The sequence below is a fragment of the Ammospiza nelsoni genome, chromosome 26, assembly GCF_027579445.1.
Source record: "Ammospiza nelsoni isolate bAmmNel1 chromosome 26, bAmmNel1.pri, whole genome shotgun sequence".
NCBI classification, from domain to species: domain Eukaryota; kingdom Metazoa; phylum Chordata; class Aves; order Passeriformes; family Passerellidae; genus Ammospiza; species Ammospiza nelsoni.
The window spans coordinates 246,889-268,992 of record NC_080658.1 but is presented as its reverse complement, the minus strand read 5'-3'; the positions used below and the strand labels follow the sequence as shown (position 1 = coordinate 268,992).

The following is a 22,104-nucleotide window of genomic DNA, read 5'->3' as shown; positions in this document are numbered from 1 at the left end:
CCGGCTCACCCCGGCGGAGCGCTCCATCGGGAACGCATCCTCAGCGTGATGCCAGCCGGGCACAGGAGGCTGGAGGGGGGAAAAACCCCTAAATCCTCATCCCAAAGCGCTGGGGAACGGTTCAAAAAAATCCCCAAAAAATCCAAAATATCACCCGCGCGCAAACCCGCCCGCCCGGCCGCGCCGAGATTCGTGAACCGCAAATTTTACCGGAGCGTGCGGGCGGCGCCGCCATGATTGTACCGGGGAGGGGGGGGGACGGGGACACGGGGACAAACTGGGGGGGACTGGGACAAACTGGGGGCGATGGGGACGAACCGGGGGGAACGGGGACAAGAGGGGGGACCGGGATAAACGGGAGAGACGGGAATAAACGGGGGGGACGGGAATAAACGGGAGGGGAACGAGCAGAAAGAGGGGGACAGGCAGAAAGGGAGGTGGGGACCTGCGTGGTGCGGGGCCAGATCCGCCACCCCCCGCTGTCCCCGCGCTGTCCCCCGGTCCCTTCATCAGCCCCTCGCCCCGCCCGCCCTTGCGGCTTCTCGCTGTCCCCGCTGTCCCCCCCGGCGGTCCCCCCGGGAGAGGCGGGGAGGGGGCAGCACGGAGGAGGAGGAGGAGGAGGAGGAGGAGGAGGAGGAGGAGGAGGAGGAGGAGGAGGAGGAGGAGGAGGAGGAGGAGGAGGAGCGCGCAGAGGGAGGCGGGGGGGCAGGAAACCCTCCTGGAAGTATGAAGGAGATGGTGGGAGGCTGCTGTGTGTGTTCCGACGAGCGCGGCTGGGCGGAGAACCCGCTCGTCTACTGCGACGGCCACGGCTGCAATGTGGCCGTGCACCAAGGTGAGCCCGGCACGGGCCCCCCGAGCCCCTCCCCGAGCCCCCCGAAACCCCCCGGGGACGGGGCGGGGTGAGGATGGGGGCGGCGGCGGCGGGGGGGGGCGCGCTTTGTTTTAGCGCTATTGTTCCAAATAACGGTGTCGCCGCCGAGGTGGCGCGGCCGCGGAGGGGGGACACGGCGGGGACACGGCCGGGGAGGAGTTGGGGCAGCAGCGGAGCCCCCCCCGGGGGTGGCGAGCGGGGGGATTTCTCCGCTGCCCCCCCGGTTTAGCGGGGAGGGGAAGGGGGGGAAGAGGCGCTGCCGCCCCCAGCCCGGCCCGGGCGTGCTGGGGGGGCGCGGGGAAAAACCGGAGGGGGCGGCGGGGCCCGGAGCTGCCTCCTGCGAGGGTAGGGAGGGAGGAAGGCAGCCTCCCTCCTCCTCCTCCTCCGCCTCCTCCGCCCGCTGCTCCCGGCGACACGGGCGATTTGCATTTTAAATGACTCCGAGCCCGCCCCCAGCGCTCGGTAGCGGGCCCGGAAAGTTTGTCCTCGGCTCGGTGAACAAAACAAATCCGGATTAAAATCGGTATTCGAGGCAGCGGAGGAGTGGCGATCCCTGCTCGGTTTGTTTGGAATGCGCCCAGGGTTCCGGGCTGCTCGGGCCGCGCTGTTTTCCCGGCTGATGTTATCCCGTTCTTGTCCCGGTTGTTGTTTTAGCCTGTCAATTTCCCAGTTGTCATTTTATCCCATCAATTTCCCAGTTGTTGTTTTTTTCCCATCAATATCCCGGTTGTTGTTTGCCCATCCCTGTCCCGGTTGTTGTTTTTAACCCATTCCCGTCCCGGTGCATCTCCAGCTCCTCCTGCTCGCTCTCGTCCATTCCCTGTGCTCGCTTCTGCTTCTGGGTGTCCGTGGGTCCGGCTCCGTCCGTGGGTCCAGCCCTGTCTGTGATCCTGTGTCCAGAACAGCTTCAGAGGGTCAGGAACAGTTTGAGAGAGGCAAGAGCTGTTCCAGAGTCTTAGGAAGAGTTTTGGATTTTCCGAACCAGATCCAGAGGGGCAGGAACAGGTTCAGATTTTCAAGAACAGTTCCGTAGCATCAGGAACAGTTTTGGATTCTCAAGAAGAGTTTTAGAAGCACAGGAGAAGTTCCAGAGGGTCAGGAACAGTTTTTAAGGATCAGGAGCAGTTTCAAATTTTCAAGAACTGTTCTAGAGCATTAGGAAGAGTTTGGGATTTTCAAAACTAGATCCAGAGGGTCAGGAAGAGTTCTGGATTTTCAAGAAGAGTTTCAGAAGTGCAGGAGCAGCTCCAGAGGGTCAGGAACAGTTTCAGATTTTCAAGAACAGCGCCAGAGCATCAGGAAGAGTTTCAGATTTTCAAGAAGAGTTCCAGAAGCACAGGAGGAATTTCAGGGGGTCAGGAACAGTTTTTAGGGGTCAGGAGCAGTTCCAGAGTGTTGGGTTGAGTTCCAAATATTCAATAACAGCTTTTAAGGGTCAGGAACAGTATCAGATTTTCAAAAACAGTTTCAGACCATCAAGAAGAGTTTCAGATTTTCAAGAGGAGTTTCAGAAGTGCAGGACCAGCTCCAGAGGGTCAGGAAAAGTCTCTGAGCCTGGTTTGAGTCTCAGTCTGTGCCTGTGGGAAGTTCAAGGAGTTTATTTGGGGTTTTTGGGGGCCCTGCAGGATGTGGTGATTCCCCTTTTGGAGCCCAGCCCAGCCCCTGTGGCTTTGGGGAAGTTTTTATTCCCCAAATAACTCAAACCCCAAAAAGGAACCCTGGGGACTCAGAGAAAAACAGGGAAGAAAACAGGAAATAAACAGCAAGAAAAAAGAGGAAAAAACAGGGATAAATGGTAAAAAACAGGGAAAGAGCAGGGGAAAATGGGGAAATCAGGGGAAAATGGGGTAAAACTGGGAAGAAAAGTGGGAAGTAAACAGGGAGAGTGAAATTCCCGGGAAGCCCCGGGTCCATCTTTAGCCCAGGCTGAGAGCCAAGAACGAGCTCAGCTGGAGCCAGTAGGGGCTGCCAGGGGAAAACAGGGAAAAACAAGGGGAAAATGCAGAATATGAGCTGAAAATAAAAATCATTAATGGCCTTAACTCCTTTGTAGAGCTCTTGTTTTCCATCAGATAGTTCTGTGAATATCCTGAATTTTTAATGAAAAGTTGTGTTCCAAAGAGGAGAAAATCCCCAAAACAAGGGGCAAAAAAGGGTCAAAAATGAGCAAAAAATACAATTTATAAATGCTCTTAATCCTTTTTAGGGGCCTACATTTACCACTCATGGTTTCCTCAATATTTTACATTTTTATTTTATTTTATTTTGTTTATTTTGTTTTTTTTTTCTCTCAAGATTTCCTTCTGCTGAGCTTGTTTTTCTCCCTGATTTTCCTCCTGTTTATTTCCAGCCTGCTCCAAACATTTTTAAACCCCCAAGAAATCAAAAATGAATGGATTTTAAATTGTTTAATTTGGGTTTTTTTGCCTTTTCCCCCAGCTTGTTATGGAATTGTCCAGGTTCCCACCGGCCCCTGGTTCTGCCGGAAATGCGAATCCCAGGAAAGAGCCGCCCGAGTGGTGAGTAGGGAAAAATAATGGATGGAGTTCTCCAAGATTTTTGGGTGTGGGGCCTTTTTAAAAATTCAAAAACCCCCAAAAAGAAATCACAGGAGAGATTTTCCTACACCAGATTTTGGGGCACCCCAAAAAACAACCCCACACCCTCTCAGCCTGGATTTGGGGTGACACCAAACTCAACTACGACCATACAACCAAAACTTCTCCTGAAAACTGGAGGGAAAAAACCTCATGAGAGGCGGAAGGAAGGAGCAGAGAGAGATAAAAACTCAATTTCTTTTTTACTCCGAGTTGCCGCTTTCGGTTTTACTCCTCAACCACAGCCCCTAAAACTGGCCCTAAAAAAGCCCCAAAAGCAAAACTTTGCCCTGGGCATTTAAGTCAAATTTTTAGGGCTTTTTTTGAGATGTTTGTTCCCCATGACCTCCTCAGTCCTCATTCCCACAGCCCTGTTCTGGCAGCAGCTCCTTTTTGGGGCAAAAATAGGGATTTTCTGGTCCTAAACTTGGAATTAAATGGATGAAATTTGAATTTTATTGATTAATTTTTATTCAATTTGAATTTTATAGATTTAATTTGAATTTTATAGATCAAATTTTATTTAATTTGAATTTTATTGATGAAATTTGCATTTTTGGGATTAAATTTCAGTTTTATTGATTAAATTTGGATTGAAATTCAAGTTTTATTGATGAAATTTCAATTTTATCCATGAAATTTGAATTTTATTGATGAAATTTCAATGTCATCAATTAAACCTAATTAAACCTGACGGAATCTGAATTTTATAGCTGAAATCTGACAAATTTTATTTATTAAATTTAAATTTTATCAATTACAGCTGATGAAATTTGAATTTTATCAATGAAATCGGGCGAATTTTGGTGGTTTTTCTCCCTTCCAGAGGTGCGAGCTGTGTCCCCACAAGGATGGAGCCCTGAAGCGCACAGACAATGGGGGTGAGCCATGGAATTCCCACCTGGAAAATCCCAAAATCCACCCTCCCCCTTTTGCCCACTAAATTCCCTTTTTGGAGCCTCCACCAAAGGAGGTGTTTTTTTTCCTGCCTGAGCTTGGATTGGAATAAAAATGAGCCCAAAACTGTGGGATTTTGGGGTTGATCCCACAGGAATTTCCCAATCTGTGGGATCACGGTGGGATCCAGGCCCCATCCCAGAGGATTTTCCATGCGGGATTTTCCTGCAGGTTTTTGGGGATGGAATTTTTTGAGATGGAGGTTTTTATGGAGACAGAGGTTTTTTGGGACGGGGATTTTGGGATGGAGGTTTTTTTGGCACAGAAGCTTTTAAGGATTGAGATTTTTTGGGGGGGGGGGGGGGAAGAATTTTTGGGTTCCATGCCAAAATAGAGGCTATTTTGGCATGGAACTTTTTTTAGGATGGAGGATATTTTTTGCAACAGAGATGTTTTTGACGTGTAGTTTTTTTGGCATGGGGTTTTTGGGGACAGAAGATTTTTCTGGCATGGAATTTTTTTTTTGGGGGTGGTTCCTGGACTGAATTCCCATTTTCCCATCCTTTTCCAGGCTGGGCCCACGTGGTGTGTGCCCTGTACATCCCCGAGGTGCAGTTTGCCAACGTGCTCACCATGGAGCCCATCGTGCTCCAGTACGTCCCCCACGACCGCTTCAACAAGGTAAAATCTGGGATTTCGGGATTTTGGGATCATCCCGTCTCCCCATGGCTCCTTCCCGGATTATCCTGACCCCACAGCTGCTCAGATTCCATTAAAAATCAAGGAAATCCCTGGATTTGCTAAGAAATTTTTGGTCTTCCCCATCTATCTTCCCCAAATTGATGGAATTTGAGGAATTTCTTTGTGGAACGATGGGAACCAGTTGGATCCATAGAATTCGCTGTTGGATCCTCCGTATTTTTGGGAAGAAAATGGGAATTTCAGGAATTTCTTGGTGGGACGACTTGAGCCAGCTGAATCTATGGAATTCTGTGTTGGATCCTCCATATTTGGATGGGTTTTGGGGGAGAAAATGGGAATTTGAGGAACTTCATGGTGGAACAAATGGAACCAAAGGAATCCATGGAATTCCGTGTTGATTCCAATGGGATGGTTGGGATTTTGGGGAAAAAGGAGAAGTTTTGTGTATACCACCTGGGAGTATCTTGGAATTTTCATAGAAATCCCTCAAAATTTCCTCGATGCCCCAGAAATTCCTTGACAGGAGTGGAAGGTAGGAAAGGCTGGAACTCACCAAGCTTCAAAACCCCTCCTGACCCAACACATTCCATGAGATTTGGGAATCCTTGGAGGCTTTTCCTCTTGGAAAATGTGGTTTTTTTTCCCGTTTTTTTCCCCCCTTCCCAGACCTGCTACATCTGCGAGGAACAAGGGCGGGAGAGCAAGGCGGCCTCGGGGGCCTGCATGGCCTGCAACCGGCACGGCTGCCGCCAGGCCTTCCACGTCACCTGGTGAGATCCCCGGGAGCTCCCTCTGGAATGTGCCCCCAGCTGCTCCTTCCCTGCCCTGGCTCGGGGGGCTCGTTCCCTCAGGGTCGTGGGGTTTGGGGTTGATCCCCCCCCATGGGGTTATTTAGGACTGGAATTGCCCCTTCTTCCTCCTCACCCAGGAGACTTTTCCAGGTTTTTCCAGGAAGTTCCCAAAGTTCAGGAAATTCCATTGGAACCTGTGGAATCTGATGGATTTTCCTTTTTTTTTTTTTTTTCCCCTGCTGATTTTTCTTTTTTTTTTCCTCCATTTTCCTGCTGATTTTCTCGAGTTTCCCCTGTTTTCCTACCAATTTTCCCATTTTTCCCTGTTTTCCCTGTGATTTTCCTGGACTTTCCCTGTTTTTCCTGGGATCAGTGCACAGATGGCCGGGCTCCTGTGCGAGGAGGAGGTGCTGGAGGTCGACAATGTCAAATACTGCGGCTACTGCAAATACCACTTCAACAAAATGGTGAGATCCAGGAATTCCAGGGATTCTGGGACTTCCCAATTATTTAGAGAACTTTTATTTATTCAGGGAATTTCATTTGTTTGGGGAATTTCATTTCTTGAGGACATTTTTTATTTATTTTGGAAATTTTCATGTATTTCAGGAATTTTTATTTTATTTGGTGGGTTTGATTTATTTAGGGAATTTTATTTATTTAGGGAACTTTCATTTATTTTAAAAAAATTAATTTATTTTTCTTGCCCTTTTCTCTCTTCTCCTTTTCAATCTTTTTTCATCCTTTTTCATCTTCTTCCCCCTCTTCCTTCTTTTTTTCCCCTTTCCCTCTTTTCTTTCCCCTTTCCCCCTCTTTTTTCCCTTTTTTCTCTTTTTTCCCATTTTCCATCTTTCCTTTCCCCTTTTCCCTCTTTCTTCCCCTTCCCCCTTTTTTTCCCTTTTTCCTCATTTTCCCCCTTTTCCCTCTATTTTTTCCCCTTTCCCCTATTTCCTTTCCTCCTTTCCCTCTGTTTTTTTTTTTTTCCTGTTTTCCCCCCCTTTTCCCCATTTTCCTCCTGTTTTCCCCCAGAAGACCTCGCGCCATTCCGGGAGCAGCTCCTTCCTCCCGGGCAGGAGGAGCCGCTCAGCATCCCCAGCCCAGGAAAAGCACCTGTCCCACCACGAGCGGCCAAAAAAGGTGAGAAAATCCCCAAAACTCTCAAAATCCCCCAAATTCACAGGATTTGTTTATGGGATCAGGTGCTGGAAAACTGCTGGAATGGGGATTTATTAAAATTTCTTTATGGGATCTGGCACTGCCCTTCCCCGTGTTGGGAATTCTGGCATTCCAGAGGTTCCTGGTTTTTTTTTTCCAGAGCCGCAAGGACAAGGAGAGGCCGAAGCAGAAGCACAAAAAGCGGCCGGAGTCCCCCAGTAGCCTTCCCCCAGCACCTGTGGCCGTGGCTGCTGAGAAGGTACTGGGGAAAATCCCCCAGGAAACTGGGAAAAGGGGCAGGAAAATACACCCAGAAAATCCAGCCAAAAAAAACGGGGAAAGGAGCAGGAAAATCCACCCAGAAAATAGGGAAGGCCAGGAAAATGCACCCAAAAACCCAGGGAAAGGGGACAGGAAAGTCCACCCAGAAAACTGGGAAAAGGGCAGGAAAATCCACCCAAAAAAAACGGGAAAAGGGGCAGGAAAATCCACCCCGAAAACTGGGAAAAGGGCATTCTCACCAGGCCATTCCCACCCCCAGGCCCCTCTCCCCTTCCCTTCCTGAGGAAAAATCAGGACGATTTCTCCTGCTGAGCCCATAAATCCAGGAGGGTTTAATTCCCGCATCTGGGGCTGGCAGGAGAAAATCCCAATTCTCTCTCCCCAGAATTCCCCCATTCTCATCCCCTCAAATTCCGGGCACATCTGGCGCCTGCAGCTGTCGAGGGATTAAATCCAGGGATGGACTTGGATCCCAGGATTCATCCCAAAGAGGGCTCAGTCAGGGTCAGGGATGTCAGGAAGGTCCCACATTTTGGGCTATCCCATAATTACAGGAATATTTTTAATTTTGGTTGTAATGTTACCTAAAATGGGTGACTTTGGAGCCCTTGGGTCTGGATTTGAAGGGAATTGGGATTTGAGGGATCTGGGTTTGGGTTCATCCCTCTTTCCCCCCGGCTGAATTCCCATAATTCTCCCTCTCATCCCAAAATTCTGGATTTCCTGGCATCTGCCCAGGTTCTTCACCCTCCTGTCTCCCCTGGCTCCTGCAGCTCAGCTGGAATTTGGGAACATCTGGTGTTGCTCCAACCCCCGGGAATATTCCCAGCCAGAGCTTTGGGATGGCTGCAGGGATCCCAGGGAATCTCCTGTCCCATGCCAAGGATGAGGAAATTCCCCCAGGGAATCTCTGATCCCACCCCATTCCCAAGGAGATCCCCCAGGTGGGATGGGAGTGGTGGGAGCAGCACACCTGAGGCAGGAATCTGAAATCCCCAATGGAACTGGGAGGTTTCCAAAATCCAGAGGTTTTTGGAGCTGGAGACTCCGCTCCCTTCCCCCTTTAATCCCCTGCGGTTTCCTGGGATGAGCCCAATCCCTGGGATGGAATTCTCGGCGCCACTGAGCAGCAGGAGATGTCCCAAAGTCCCTTTTGTGCCTGGAGCGACCCGAGCTGAGTAGCCCTGGGTGGGCAGAGGGGCAATTCCCACTTCAGAGGGGGGAAATTGTGGAAATTGGAAAATTTGGGAAAAATGGGAAAATCAGGAAAATGGGGAAAAAAGGAGCCCCGGCTCCTTCCCCTGCAGCCAGCTCTGGTCCCTGGGGTCACCCCAGTGTCTGTCCCCTCCCAGGGCTCCAGCAGCCACCACGAGGCCACCAAGGAGAGCTCAGAGGTGGCCAGGGCAGAGGCCAAGGGCAGGAAATCCTCGAGCCACGGCAGCAGCCACAAGGGCAAGAAGACGGGAAGCGGGAAAAGCTCCGCAGGCTTTGGATCTGCCCCAGCTGGGGGAACCTTCCAGACGGCCGGTGAGGGGCAGGAGGAGGAGGAGGGAGAGGGAGAGGGAGGAAGGAGGAAGGAGGGGGATGGAGGAGGAGGAAGAGGAGAAGGAAGAGGGAGAGGAAGGAGAAGAAAGGAGAGAGGGGAGGGAGGAAGAGGGGAGGGATGAAGGACAAAGGGAGAAGGATGGAGGAGGAAAAGGAGAGGCATGAAGGAGGAAGAGGAGTGATGGAGAAGAGGGGAAGGATGAATATGGAGGAAAAGGAGAAGAAGGAGGGAGAGGGAAAGGTGGGAGAGGAGAGATGGGAGAGGAGAGGAAGGAAGAGGGGAGGGATGGAGAAAAGGAGAGGGATGGAGGAGGAAGAGAGTGATGAAGTACAGGAGGCAAGGGATGAAGGAGAAAAGCAGAGGAATGAGGGAGAAGGAGGAGAGCAATAAAGCACCAGGACCCCTCCCCAGCCCCTCGGGCTGACCCCACGTGTCCCCAGGCTCCTCCTGCGGCCCGCCCGGCTCCCAGGACTTCGCGCCCTTCCCCAAGCTGGAGCAGGAAGACGAGAAGTTCCGCAAGGCCACCAGCTCCAGCTCCTCCTCGCACTGCTCGCCGCTCTCTGAGGGCCCCAAGGCTGATATCTTCGAGCAGAAGGTCATCTTCTCCGGCTTCGGCTCCATCATGCGCTTCTCCACCTCGGCCGTGGGCCAGCCGCGAGCCCGCGACGCCTCGCCCGTGGACTACAAAGCCTCCAGCACACTTGGTGGCCCCGCGAGTGGCACGGGTGGCACGGCTGGCGCCACCGGGAGCGGCCACAAGCGGATGCCGTCGCTGGGTGCCGAGGAGGGAGAGGTGCTCAAGGAGAAGAAGCACAAGGGCAGCAAGAAGAACAAGCACGGCCCCGGCAGGCCCAAGGCGGGCAAAGGCAAAGAGGTTTTGGGGGCCCAGCTGGCTGGGTCCACCTCCACCTCCTCTTCTCCCTTCTCCGGGGGATCCCTCATCAGCTCCAGTGTCGGGAATTCTTCCCGGAGCTTCAGCCACCCCGGGAGTCTGCCCAGCCTCAGCATGGAGTCGCCACTGCTGGGCTCAGGTGGGTCCCCCCTTGAGGGATTCAGGTGTGCTCAGATCCCTTTTCCCGCCTTTTCCAGAATTTTCCAGTGTGTTTAGCCATGTCCAGACCTGCCTGCACAGGGTTCTGTCTCCTGAATCCATAAAAATCCACATCCTCTTCCTTCACCCTGGAATCTCCCTTGGATCAGCTTCCCAAAAGTTGAGGAATCTCCTCTCCCTTGGGAGAGGCTGTATCAAAAGGAATCTCTCCCTGGGAGGAGGCAGGATCAGAAGGGATCTCTCCCTGGGCATTAGCGGGATAAATTGGAATCTGTGTCCCGCAGGGATCTACACGAGCAACAAGGACCCGATCCCGCTGGGCGCGGCGCTGCGGGCAGTGTGCAGCACGCCGCTGCCCTCAGGGCTGCTCCCGCACCAGGGTGGCGCCGCCCTGCCCCAGCTCAGCCGCTCGCCCTTCGCCAGCTCCATCCCCGCCTCCTCCTCCGCCGGATCCACCACGCAGGTGAGGCCCGGGACGGGACGGGGCTCGAGACTGGGGGCGCGCAGGAATGGTGACAGTCAGGACTGGGAATAGTCGGGATTGGGGACAATTGGGACGGGGAATAGTCAGGATTGGGAACAGTCGGGATTGGGGACAGTCGGGATTGGGGACAGTCGGGATTGGGGACAGTCGGGATTGGGAACAGTCAGGATTGGGGACAGTTGGGATTGGGGACAGTTGGGAATGGGAACACTCAGGATTGGTAAATTTGGGATTGGGAATAGTCAGGATTGGGGAGAGTCTGGACAGGGAATAATCGGGAATGGGGACAGTCAGGATTGGGGACAGTCAGGATTGGGGACAGTTGGGAATGGGAATACTCAGGACAGGGAACACTTGGGAATGGGAACAATTGGGACAGGGAACACTCAGGATTTGGAACACTTCCACTGGGAAGAGCAATTGGATCCACACCACTCCCAGGGCTCCTGGCTCCCAGCCAGCTCTGGGAATGTGCCAAGCTGCTCACCAGACTTCCAGGAGATATTTTTAACACGGGAGCTGGGAAGAGCTGCAATAACCAGGATATTTTCCTGCTTCCCGTGCAGGTGTTTTCCCTGGCGGGTTCCACCTTCAGCCTCCCTTCCTCGCACATTTTCGGGAGCCCGCTGACATCCGGGCTGTCCCTGAACCCCCTCCTCAGCCAGCCGGAGAGCAGCCGGGCAGGTATGTGAACTCCCAGATATGTCCGGGTTGGCATTCCCGAGGGCTCTCCCACCAGGACAGGACAGGACAGGACAGGAGGCCGCCGCTGCATTTCCAGCTTTTCCAGCTGCTGTCCGTCGGGGTGACAGCCAGGGCTGCCATGGGGGGACAGGGATGGTGTCTTTGCCAACTGCACCTCGGGAGTGTCCCTGGAGAATGGGTGTCCCTGGATCATGGGTGCCCCCTGGAAAATGGGTGTCCCTGGAGAATGAATGTCCATGGATAACAGGTGTCCCTGGATCATGGGTGTCCCTGGATGATAATGGCTGTCCCAGGATAATTGGATGTCCCTGGATAATGAGTGGCCCTGGATGATCATGGGTGACCCTGGAGAATGGATATCCCTGGAGAATGAATATCTCTGGAAAATGGATGTCTCAGGAGAATGAATGTCCATGGACAATAGGTGGCCCTGGAGAATTGGGTGGCCCTGGATAATGAGTGTCCCTAGATAATGATGCATGTCCCAGGATAACTGGGTGGCCCAGGAGAATGGATATCCCTGGATAACTGGGTGTTCCAGGAGAATGAATATCCATGGATAACGAGTAACTCTGGAAAATGAATGTCCCTGGAGAATTGGGTATTCCTGGGGAATGCGTGCCCGTGGTTTGGGTTGGGTTAAAGATGGGCAGGGACACCTCCCATTACCCCAGGGTGCTCCAAGCTGGCCTGGGACACTCTCAGGGATGGATCAGCCACAGTTTCTCTGGGAATTCCATCCCAGCCCCTCCCCACCCTTCCCGGGAGGAATTCCTTCCTAAAACCCCATCTATCCCTGCCCTATTCCAGTATAAACCCATTCCCTATGTCCTATCCATCCCTCCCTTGTCCCAAACCCCTCTCCAGCTCTCCTGGAACCAATTCCAGCACTGGAAGCTACTCCAGGATCTTGCACTGGGAGATTCTGGCCACATCCAGGAATTATGGATATAATATGGATTATTCCTGCCTGGAAGAGTGTCTCAGTAGGACATTCCCAAAGAGCCAGGATCCCCTAGCCCTGTCTGGAGGAACTGCCCAGCCCCAGCTGGGTTTGCTCATTCCCAGCAGCAGCAGGAAATCCCTGCTCTGGGTATCCTGTTAGGAATCCCGGCATTCCCTGCAGGAGATTTCCCGGATTCCTGCACGTGGGAGTGTGTGGGAAAGGAGAGGAGGGGCAGGGAGGCAGCTGAGGCTGGAGCCACCACATCTGACAGGGCTCACGGAAAAGGGGAGTGAGCGTTCCAGGGATGGGAAGATAAATAAGGATTTATCCTGGATTACCCTTGGAATGGCAGATATCCTGCACATGTGCACAGCAGCCCCATCCCAGATTTCCTGGGGCACAGGGATGGCTCTGGAGGAAGGTTCTGGATGCCAAAGCTGAGCTGGGCACTGCTGAGGGCACAGCTCAGATCCTGGGGGCAGTTTTGTGATCCTCCCAAAAAGGGCATGGAGGGATTGGAGCGTGGCCAGGGAAGGGTTTGAAGTGCCAGGAGTGGCTGAGGGAGCTGGGAATGTTTATCCTGGAGAAAAGGAGGGTCAGGAGAGACCTTCTGGATCACCACAAGTCCCTGACAGGAGGAGACAGCCATGGAGGCTGGGGTCTGCTCCCAGGGAATGGGGACAGAAGGAGAGGGAATGGCCTCAGGCCGGGCCAGGGGAGGTTTAGGTTGGATATTGGGGAAATTTCCTCATGGGAAGGGTGGTCAGGCATTGGAACAAGTCCCTGTCCCTGGAAGTGTTCCAAACCGCGTGGATGTGGCACTTGGGAACAGGCTGAGTGGGAGTAGGGCTGGGCTGGGTTAATGATTGCCCTCCTGACCTTGGAGGGCTTTTCCAACCCGAACCATTCCATGATTCCCTTGGAGCTCCTTAGGGAGCACTTGGAAACCTCCAGGAACCCGGGCCGGCTCTGGGGGAAGGATCCTCAATCCCGGCTGACATTAAAGCTCTGCTCCAACCTGATTCTGTCACTCCCTGGAGACTGACAGCCGATCCCCTGGGATTACCGCATCCAGCCGGGGCCGGGGGCAGGGCCTGCCACGGGATTTGTCCCTCCTTCCCTCCCTGCGGCCCCGTCCCCCGGCGGCTCCGGCAAAACCGGCTCCAGGCTTTGCAGAGCTCCGCCTGGCCGGGCGCAGAGCGGCGCCGGGGCGACCTTGCCGGGGTGACCGCCCCGACCGTGCCGAGGTGCCAGGCGGTGCCAGTGGCTCCTCCCCGGGGGAGGTGCCGGCGGGGCCGCCCTGCGCAGCGCGGGGCCGGCGCTGCTCGGTGCGGTGCTGCCCGCGGCTGCTCGGTGAGGCTTGGTACCCTCGGTGCTGCTCGGTGCTGCTCGGTGCTGCGCGGTGCGGTTCGCTGCGGTTCGGTGCAGTTCGGTACTTCCCGGGACTGCTGGGTTCTGGTGCCGCTCGGCACCACCCGGTGCTCCCCAGCGGGCACTCACCGGGCACACACCGGGCACACACCGAGGACTCACCGGGCACCAGGCGCCGCTGACCCCGGGCCCTCTGTCCCTGTCCCCGCGCAGAGCCCGACCTGGAGGATTGCGGCTTCGGCTGCCGAGGGACGTCCCCGCAGGAGAGCCTGTCCTCCATGTGAGTGTACCTGGGGACAGCAGGGACACCATGGGGACAGCGGGGACAGGGCACAGCCTGGGGGGTCTGAAACAGGTCCTGCCCCGCTCCTTGGGGTGTGGGATGGGATGGGATGGGATGGGATGGGATGGGATGGGATGGGATGGGATGGGACGAGACGGGACGGGATGGGATGGGATGGATGGGATGGGAGGACCCGGAGGGCTGCGGCCACTCGGCGCCAGGCAGAGGAGCCATGGGAGCAGGGAATGGAACAGGAATGGAGAGGGAATTCACTAGGAATGGAGCCGGGAGTGGAGCAGGGTCCCCCTGACGCCCCCGGCCCCCCCAGGTCCCCCATCAGCAGCCTGCCGACCCTCTTCGACCAGACCGTGTCGTGCAGCAGCAGCGGGCAGCTGGACAATGTCCCGCAGGCCACCCCCAACATCGAGCAGCTCCTGGAGAAGCAAGGCAACGGCGAGGCCGGGGTGAACAGTGAGTGTGGCCGGGGGGCGGCGGGGCAGCTCGCGGAGCTCTCGGGGTGGGAGCCGCTGGGATTTTGGGGTTGTGCCCGCGGGCAGCGGAGCCGGGCGTCGACAAAGCCCCAGTGTGTGCCAGGGGGAAGAGGGGGTGCAGCGCTGTGGGGCCGGTCCCTCCCGCTCTGGGGTTTGATTGGGAATCCTGTGATCCCCTTTCCTCTTTCCTCCCTTCCCTCTCCTCCATTTGTTCCTGCCCTCCCTCCATCCCCCGCAGTTGTGGAGATGCTGAAGGCACTGCACTCGCTGCAGAAGGAGAACCAGCGGCTGCAGGAGCAGATCATGACGCTGACGGCCAAGAAGGAGCGGCTGCAGCTGCTCAATGTCCAGCTGTCCGTCCCCTTCCCCGTAGTCACCAGCAGCAATGGCCCGGGCAGCCAGTCCCAGTACATCCTGCCTACCAATGGTGAGGGCACCAGGGCTGAGGGCACGGGAGCTGAGGGCACCCAGGGACGTGTCCCTGTGCCCCGGGGCTGGCCGAAGGGTCACAGGGGGCAGGATCTGTCCCACGGCCACCTCAGGGTCCAGCCCTGACTCTGCTGCCTCGCCCCTCTCCCCTCCCAGTCTGTGGCGGTGACTCCCTGAGCATCAGCAAGAGCCCCCCGTGCAAGAATAGCTTCGGCATCGAGAACTCGCTCTCCACGTCCTCCGAGGTACAGCGGCCCCTGCGGGCACCGGCGGCCGGGCAGGGCCTCGGGCAGGGGCAGCGCAGCAGCCCCAGGGCTCGGTAGCCAGCTGGTAAATCCTGCTAGCCCAGGCTCAGAGATCAGGTTCTCCATGCAGCGGATAGAGTAGCTGAGAGCTGGAGCGCCAGGTGAGAGCGCTTCCAGGTGATCCTGGACATCCAGCAGGGCTCTGGGACCCCTCTGAGTTCTGGGACCCCTCGTACTCGAGCCACCCGAGCTCCCCCCTTCCCACCCCGAGCTGCCCCGGGGCAGCTGCCCCAGCCCGATGCTCTGTGTCCGTTTCTCCCCCAGGACCCTCACTCGGGCTGTCCCAGCAGGAGCAGCTCCTCCCTGTCCTTCCACAGCACCCCCCCGCCCCTGCCCATGCTGCAGCCCAGCCCCGCCTCGCTGCCCCTGCCCGGGGCGCAGCAGGTGAACGGCCTGGCCAGGGCGGCGGGCGGGGGGCTGGCTGGAGTCTCGGGGGGCAGCCACGGCCTCTCGGCGGTGCCCATGGTGGACGGCCTGCTGGGCAGCCTGGCCGGAGCCCAGCAGATGCCGCTCAACGGGATCCTGGGGAGCCTGAACGGAGCGCAGCCCGCCCCGCCTCCGAGCGCGGCCCCGGCCCTGCAGCTCTCCACCAGCCTGAGCAGGTGAGGACGGGTGGCGCTGCCCTCTGCAGCCCAGCTCAGCTCCGGGGAGGGAGGGAGGGAGGGAGGGAGGGAGCGGTTCTGGCCGCGCTGGCCGCTCTGGAGAGCTGTCCCCAAGCCTGGCTTGGGGAGCCTGGCTTAATGCCCAGTGTTCACCAGCCATTGTGTCCATAGGGAGAGGACCAGCAGGAATTTTAGCAGCCACTAAATTGGACCCCTGGTCCTTCACAAGCTGCAGAATTATCCATATATCCCTGGTGAATTTACCTGCACGTGTTCCAGCAGAGAGCTGGAGAGCTCAGCCAAGGCGTTTCCCAGCTCTTGCCAAATGTTGCTTCCCACAAATACGATCCTCCCTCACTACTGCACCTGGGATGCTACTGGGCATGGAAGGAAATCTTTTCAGCTGCTGCGTCTCTCTGTGTTCCTGCAGCGTGACCAGCCTGAGCCCCCTGACGGAGCAGCAGCGGCACGTCCTGCAGCAGCATGAGCAGCAGCTGCAGCAGCTGCAGCAGCTCCTGACTTCCCAGCCACTTAACCCGGTAAGGGACAGAGGGGAGGGGAGGCTGGTGGTGCTGGGAAAAAACTCAGAACAGAGAGGAAAATCTGAAATTAAAACTGGAGGTTCTCTCCTGTCCTTGAATCCTCTGAGCCTTTTGAGTCTGAACCCACTATGGGCTGGGTGAGGGAATTCAGAGCTGGTTTGGGAATTTAGGATGAGGAAGCATCCCAAATCCTGAGGATCAAAGCTCCGGGCTGGGGGTGTGGCAGCTCCCAGGGAGGGGAGGTGGGATTTGGGCTCTTTTTATACCAAAGGACAGAAGTTTAATCTGAGTTTGCCACATCCTGAGGGGGTGAGAAGGTGGGAGCTCCGGGAAATCGAGAAGGGGAAACCGGGAGAGCCGTTTTCCCCTGGAGATGCATCCCAGGATGCAAATCCTGCTGGATCCCAGGCTGGCCCCGGGCTCCCAGGTGTCCTGGGCCAACAGGAGAGGCAGAACATGCCAAGGACCCTGCTGGGGGTTAGAGAGAGATAAAACCTGAATTGTTTCAATCCCAGGCAGCTCAGCCGTGTGTGAACACATCCACACAGAGAGCTGGAGGTGCCCAGGGGGCTCCACAGCTGGCTCAGGGTTTTGGGGTTACTGAAAGGCCCCCAAAAGGTGGCTGCTCTGGGGTTCTTGGCTCCCTGCCTGCACCCCCTGTCCCGGGAATGGAGATGGAGAGGTGGCAACAGGTCCCTGAGGTGGCAAACCCCAGCCCCTGGCCTTGCAGAGACCTTGGCGCTGTCCCCACCCTGCCTGGGGTGACACGGGAGTGCCACCAGTGCTATCACCGGGGCTGGGCTGTGCCTGTTCCACCCAGGAGCCCAGCCCACTGCTCTGGATGCATTTCTGGGTCAGGCTATTTTTATATCCCAGGAGAAGCCAATTTCCGAGGGCAGCTGATGTCACCGTGTCACCCACGGGGACAGGACAATGGCAGCTCCAGCTGCCACGAGGGTCGATCGTTGCCATAGTGATTCCTGTGGTTTTCCCGGATTTCAGGGAGGTTTTCTTGGATTTCAGGGCATCCCTTGGGATGCAAGTGAGCTCTGAGCCTGCTTCCCCTGGGTCCCGCTCACTTGGAATTCAGGAAGGAATTCAGAGCCAGTTTGGGATTTCGGGACGGTGAATTCCACAGATTTGAAATTGCTGCATTGATGGGTTGGAATTGTAGAGGATTTGTGTCAGAGCACTCTGTCTCCACTGTGTCCTCTCTGTCCCTGCTGTGTCCCCGCTCTGTCCCCACTCTGTCCCCGTGCTATCCCCACTCTATCCCTGCTCTGAGCCGTGTCCCGGCTGTTCCCGCAGGAGCAGCAGGCGCTGGTGTTCCAGATGATGCAGCAGATCCAGCAGAAGCGGGAGCTGCAGCGGCTGCAGATGTCGGGCTCGTCCCAGCTGTCCCTGCTGGCCGCCACCTCGGCCCCGCTGCACCCCAGCCCCAGCGCACTGCTGACCTCGGCCGCGCCCAGCGGGAGCTCCCTGCTGGCCTCGCTGTCCCCGCAGCAGCTGAACCCCGGTGGGGCCCTGCTGGCCCCCCAGGCCACCCCCCCGCTGGGCTCGGGGCCAGCCATGGCCCCCAACCCTTTCCTGAGCCTGCAGCCCGACGGCAGCGCCCCGAAAGGAACGGTGGGTAGGGGGCTGGCACGGGCTGGGGCTGGGGACAGGCTGGGAGAGGGTGGGGACAGTGTGGGGATAGTCTGGGGACAGCCCTGGGGACAGCATGGGAACAGCTGGGGAAGGATACAGTTCCTTCTTCCTCCAGTCCCTGACCCTCAACCCCTGTCCCTCAGTCCCTGTCCCCCAATCCCTGTCCCCTTGCCCTGATTCCTGTCCCTGCAATTCCTTCCTCCCCCAGTCCCCGTCCCGCCAGTCCCTGTCCCCTCTGATCCAGCCGTGTCCCCGTTTGTCCCACAGCCCCTGGGTGACAAGGGCGCTCCCCTGGCGCAGGACAAGGGCTAGGACCCCCCCGGCCCCGAGCCCGCAGCCAATCCTCTCCCGGGGACCGCGGCTTCCCCGCGGCACCAGCAGAGCCCGGAGCTCCAGGAATGGCCCAGGAGGAGCCTCGGGAGCCACAGTGGCTGTCACTGCCCCAGTGCCACCAGGAGTGAAGGTGGGGTCACCTGTCCCCTACTCCATGTGCTGGAGGGGACTCCAGTGGATCCTGCCAGGAGCGTGGGGAGCGCCCACGGTACCAGAGACCCCCCAGAGCCTTGGGGAAGGACGTGGTGGCACCTGGAGGTGCCCAAGAATGGGACTCTCAATGTGGCCCTGCCAGGGAAGGATGTGGTGACACCTGGAGGTGTCCAAGGATGTGCACTGCTGGAGAAGGGACATGGTGGCACCCGGCAATGTCCCAAGAGCCAACACTGGATGTTGCATTGCTGGGCAAGGATGTGATGTCACCTGGTGGTGTCCAAGGTTGTGGCCCTGGATGTGGCACTGCCAAGGGAGGACGTGGTGGCCATGCCCAGGTGGGGACATCCAGATGAATTGCCAATCTGAGGTTTCCCTGCTTTTCCCACTGGGCTTTGCTCCAGCTGGAAGACAATCCAGCCTGGAAGGACAGATGGATGAGGATGGACAGAGGTGGGAAGGAGGTGGCACCACCTGGGAGGATGTTGTCACCTGTGCCAGCTGCTGGAGGGGCGGGGCTGTCCTTCCCTCCTGGAATTCCCGAAGGCCAACATCTCAGCTGGGGCCACAGCTGGAATTGTCCGAGGTCAGGAGCTCCTGGACCTGGGAGAGGATTTCTGGACCAGAGTTTGGAGATGAAAATCTTTGTGGGGAGGAGAATCCCAAATGCGGTCCCTGCGTTTTCCAACCCACCACAAATCATTCCCACAAAACCACGTTCTTCCACTGGTCCTGGGAAGAGGGATCTCCAAGGAATGGGACAGTGACCACAGTCCTGAGCCTGGGATGGCAGAAGTTCCATTGTTCTCCACCTTTTGACCTTGATTCCATCTCCAGTCTGGAATATCCACCGGGGATCAGCTTCCTCTGAGCTGGGAGGGATGGATGGATGGATGGATGGATGGATGGATGGATGGATGGATGGATGGATGGATGGGTGGAAGGAAGGAAGGAAGGAAGGAAGGAAGGAAGGAAGGAAGGAAGGAAGGAAGGAAGGAAGGAAGGAAGGAAGGAAGGAAGGAAGGAAGGAAGGAAGGAAGGAAGGAAGGACAGTCAGAGCAGCTCTGGGAAGGGGAACACCAACACCAAATGCACCAATGCCCAATGCCCCTCCTTCCCTCATCCCTAGTAAATCCAGGGCTCCTAGGAATGCTCCAGCTGATGGAAACTCCTTTGGGAGAACCCCAAATCCCAAATTTTTGGACCTTCATGCATGTTTAGCACATCCCCACTGCCCTTCCTGCTTTGCACTATTCCTGTTATCAGCAGTGGGGCTGCACTGATGGTGCTGGCAAAGCTCGCCCCAGGAGAAATCCTCCACTGAATTTCCTTTTTTAAAGTTTATTTTATTTGTTTTTTTTTTTTCTCTAAGATTCACACCACAAGGGTTGTCTTAAAAAAGAAAAAAAAGAAAAAAAGAAAAAAAAAAAAAAAAAAAAAAAAAAACAGAGAAAAAAATAATACCAAACCCTTTCTGCTCCCAGCTTGGAGCTCTGAACAGGACAGAGCTGCTGGCTGCTCAGAAATAGAAATATATATTAAATATATAATGGGATTTATCTATCCAGAGGTTATAACAAGCTTTAGAAGCTGTTGGGGAGCCCCATCCTTTGGGATCCCCGTCCCCAAACCTGCTCCGGCACAATTCCCTTCTTGCACTTTGAAATTCCTTTGGATTTTTCTCTTTTTCCCCCCACCCTGAGCTGGGTCATTCCCCTTTCCTTGGCACCCCTGGAGGTGCCACCCAAAATCCTCCTGGCATGGGGACACCCCTGGCACAGGGACACCCCTGGCACGGGGACCCCAGGTCTCCTCCACCTCCCTCCTGAGGAGCCTCGGGCTTGGCAGTGATGGTGAAAGCAAATTTAGTCAAAAACTGGGCTAAAACGTGGAATTTTGGGGCTGTCCCCCAGCCTGTTTTGGTGTGGGGTAGCTGTGCCTGCCATTCAGCAGATCCTCGGGATTTGGGGACAGCCAAATACCAGCTTTGGGCCAGCAGGAGGATGGGCAGGGGGCTCTGCCAGCTGGGTGTAGCCAGGAGTTGGGGTTTATTTTATTTTATTTTTTGCTTTTTATCACAAATCCCAAATCCCCGCATTGCTCTGGGATCCCAAATCCCTGGAGTGCTGCCCGCAGCCTCCAGCCCCATCTGCAGCCCCAGAAACCCCAAAGTTGTGCCCATATGTCCCAGTTCTTGCAAAATCCACCCTCGGGAGATTAGAGATCCCTGTGAGGAGCAGGGAAGGAGGGCTGGGAAGGGAATTGTTCCCCCAGGACACCCAAAATCCGAGTTGGGATCACCCCCGATTTTGGGTCGGTGCCCAAATCCGTGGACAAGCCCAAGGCACCAAAGGGGTCAGTGAGAGGCACTTAGGGCACGTTTCCACAGAGGCTGGAAATGCTGGAATTGGCTCCTGCGGGAATGCTGGGGAGCCCAGGCTTTGGAAGAGGAAGGAAAGCTGGGAATTTGGGGTTTTTTAGGCAGGATCACAACCAGGGGAGCTGGATCCCTCTGGCTCCCCAGGAATTCTGGGATTCGGGGATCAGAGACAGAAAGCACTTACACCTCTCCCTGTGCCCAACCTTCCAAAGGCTCCCAAACCCCGGGAATTGTCACCTCCAGCCACCCCAAATGTCCCTTGGGCAGAGTGAGAAGGGGGAGCTGGGAAATTCCAGGTGAATCCCTGTGGAAAAAAAAAAAAAAAAACAAAAAAAAACGGGATAACAGGGGGAAGGGAAAGGAAAAAAGGAAAAGCTAAAGATGATCTGTGTTTCAGTTGCACTGGGGTACGTTTCTTTACCCGTTTTGATGCTCTCATTTAGGATTGTTGCATGTGTCCTTTTGTGTTTTTTCTTTATTTTATTCATTTTTAGGTTGTTTGGTGGTTTTTTAATATTAAATGAAAGAGAAAAATGTGTATATTTTTGTGAATTTAAGGTAATGTAGCTAAGATATATTTTTTTCACTCTGCTTGACTGGTCTTTATTATAATAAATAATATTAATATTAATTGCGAGTTGGTTTTTAATAAGGATAAAGGGGGCAAATTTAAATGGGAATGGGATTTCCCTGCCTGGTGCTGGGAATGTGTGAAGGAATCCCAAGCCAGGGATGGCACCCAGGTAGAAATGAGTGCAAAAAGGAGGAGTTTTCCCAAAGAAACCCCAATGATTGCCCCCATTAAATCCCAAATCCTCCTGCTGTGCTGGTGAGCAGCTCCTGAATCCTCCTCTTTTCCAAGGATTTATTCCTTGGAAGCCCCAAATCCACAGGCTTGTCCAGCCCCTGCTTTGGCCTCTTTCTTGCCCAAAATCGGGTCTGGAGCCATGGGATAAGCCACTCCCATGTCAGGATTCCGGGAATTCCCACTGGAAAAGCCACTCTCAGACCCAAAATCGGGTCTGGAGCCATGGGATAAGCCACTCCCATGTCAGGATTCCGGGAATTCCCACTGGAAAAGCCACTCTCAGACAGAATTCTGGGAATTCCCATTAAAAAAAGCCCTCCCAGCCAGGATTCCGGGAATTCCCACTGGAAAAGCCACTCTCAGACAGAATTCTGGGAATTCCCAGGGCCGAGGCTGAAGGCCCGAGGGGCTCCAGGGAGGAAACTGAGGCACAGAGAGGGAGGGATGTGCTCCTGAGCCAGGTGTTCTGCCTGGGAAAGGGAGCCGCACCGGGATCAGGACAGATTGGGATATGGGGCAGTGGGAGTGGGCACCGGGAATGGGAACTGGGACCCTGCACTGGGATTGAGATCTGGACGGGGACTGGGGCCCTGGGAGTGGGTAACAGGATTGGGCACGGGGGGACCGGGCACCGGGACCGTGCAGAGGGATCAGGAATCGGGATCAGCACTTGGATGGAGCAGCGGGACCGGAACCGGTGGTGGGAACGGGCACCGTGACTGAGAGCGGG

At 55.5% G+C, this 22,104-nt stretch overlaps 1 protein-coding gene across 1 annotated transcript; it reads left to right on the top strand.

Moving 5' to 3' along the window:
• The first annotated feature begins 712 nt into the window (after positions 1-712).
• Positions 713-21,197, top strand: MLLT6 (MLLT6, PHD finger containing). The gene is made up of 20 exons (XM_059489441.1): positions 713-835; positions 3,314-3,393; positions 4,298-4,352; positions 4,940-5,049; positions 5,737-5,840; positions 6,235-6,328; positions 6,891-6,998; positions 7,177-7,275; positions 8,651-8,825; positions 9,285-9,875; positions 10,180-10,358; positions 10,946-11,063; positions 13,615-13,681; positions 14,013-14,155; positions 14,414-14,602; positions 14,761-14,849; positions 15,174-15,511; positions 15,942-16,050; positions 17,362-17,679; positions 17,968-21,197. Exons 1-20 carry the CDS (start codon positions 727-729, stop codon positions 18,010-18,012), a joined length of 3,120 nt encoding a protein of 1,039 aa, XP_059345424.1. The 5' UTR covers positions 713-726; the 3' UTR covers positions 18,013-21,197.
• Positions 21,198-22,104: the final 907 nt, after the last annotated feature.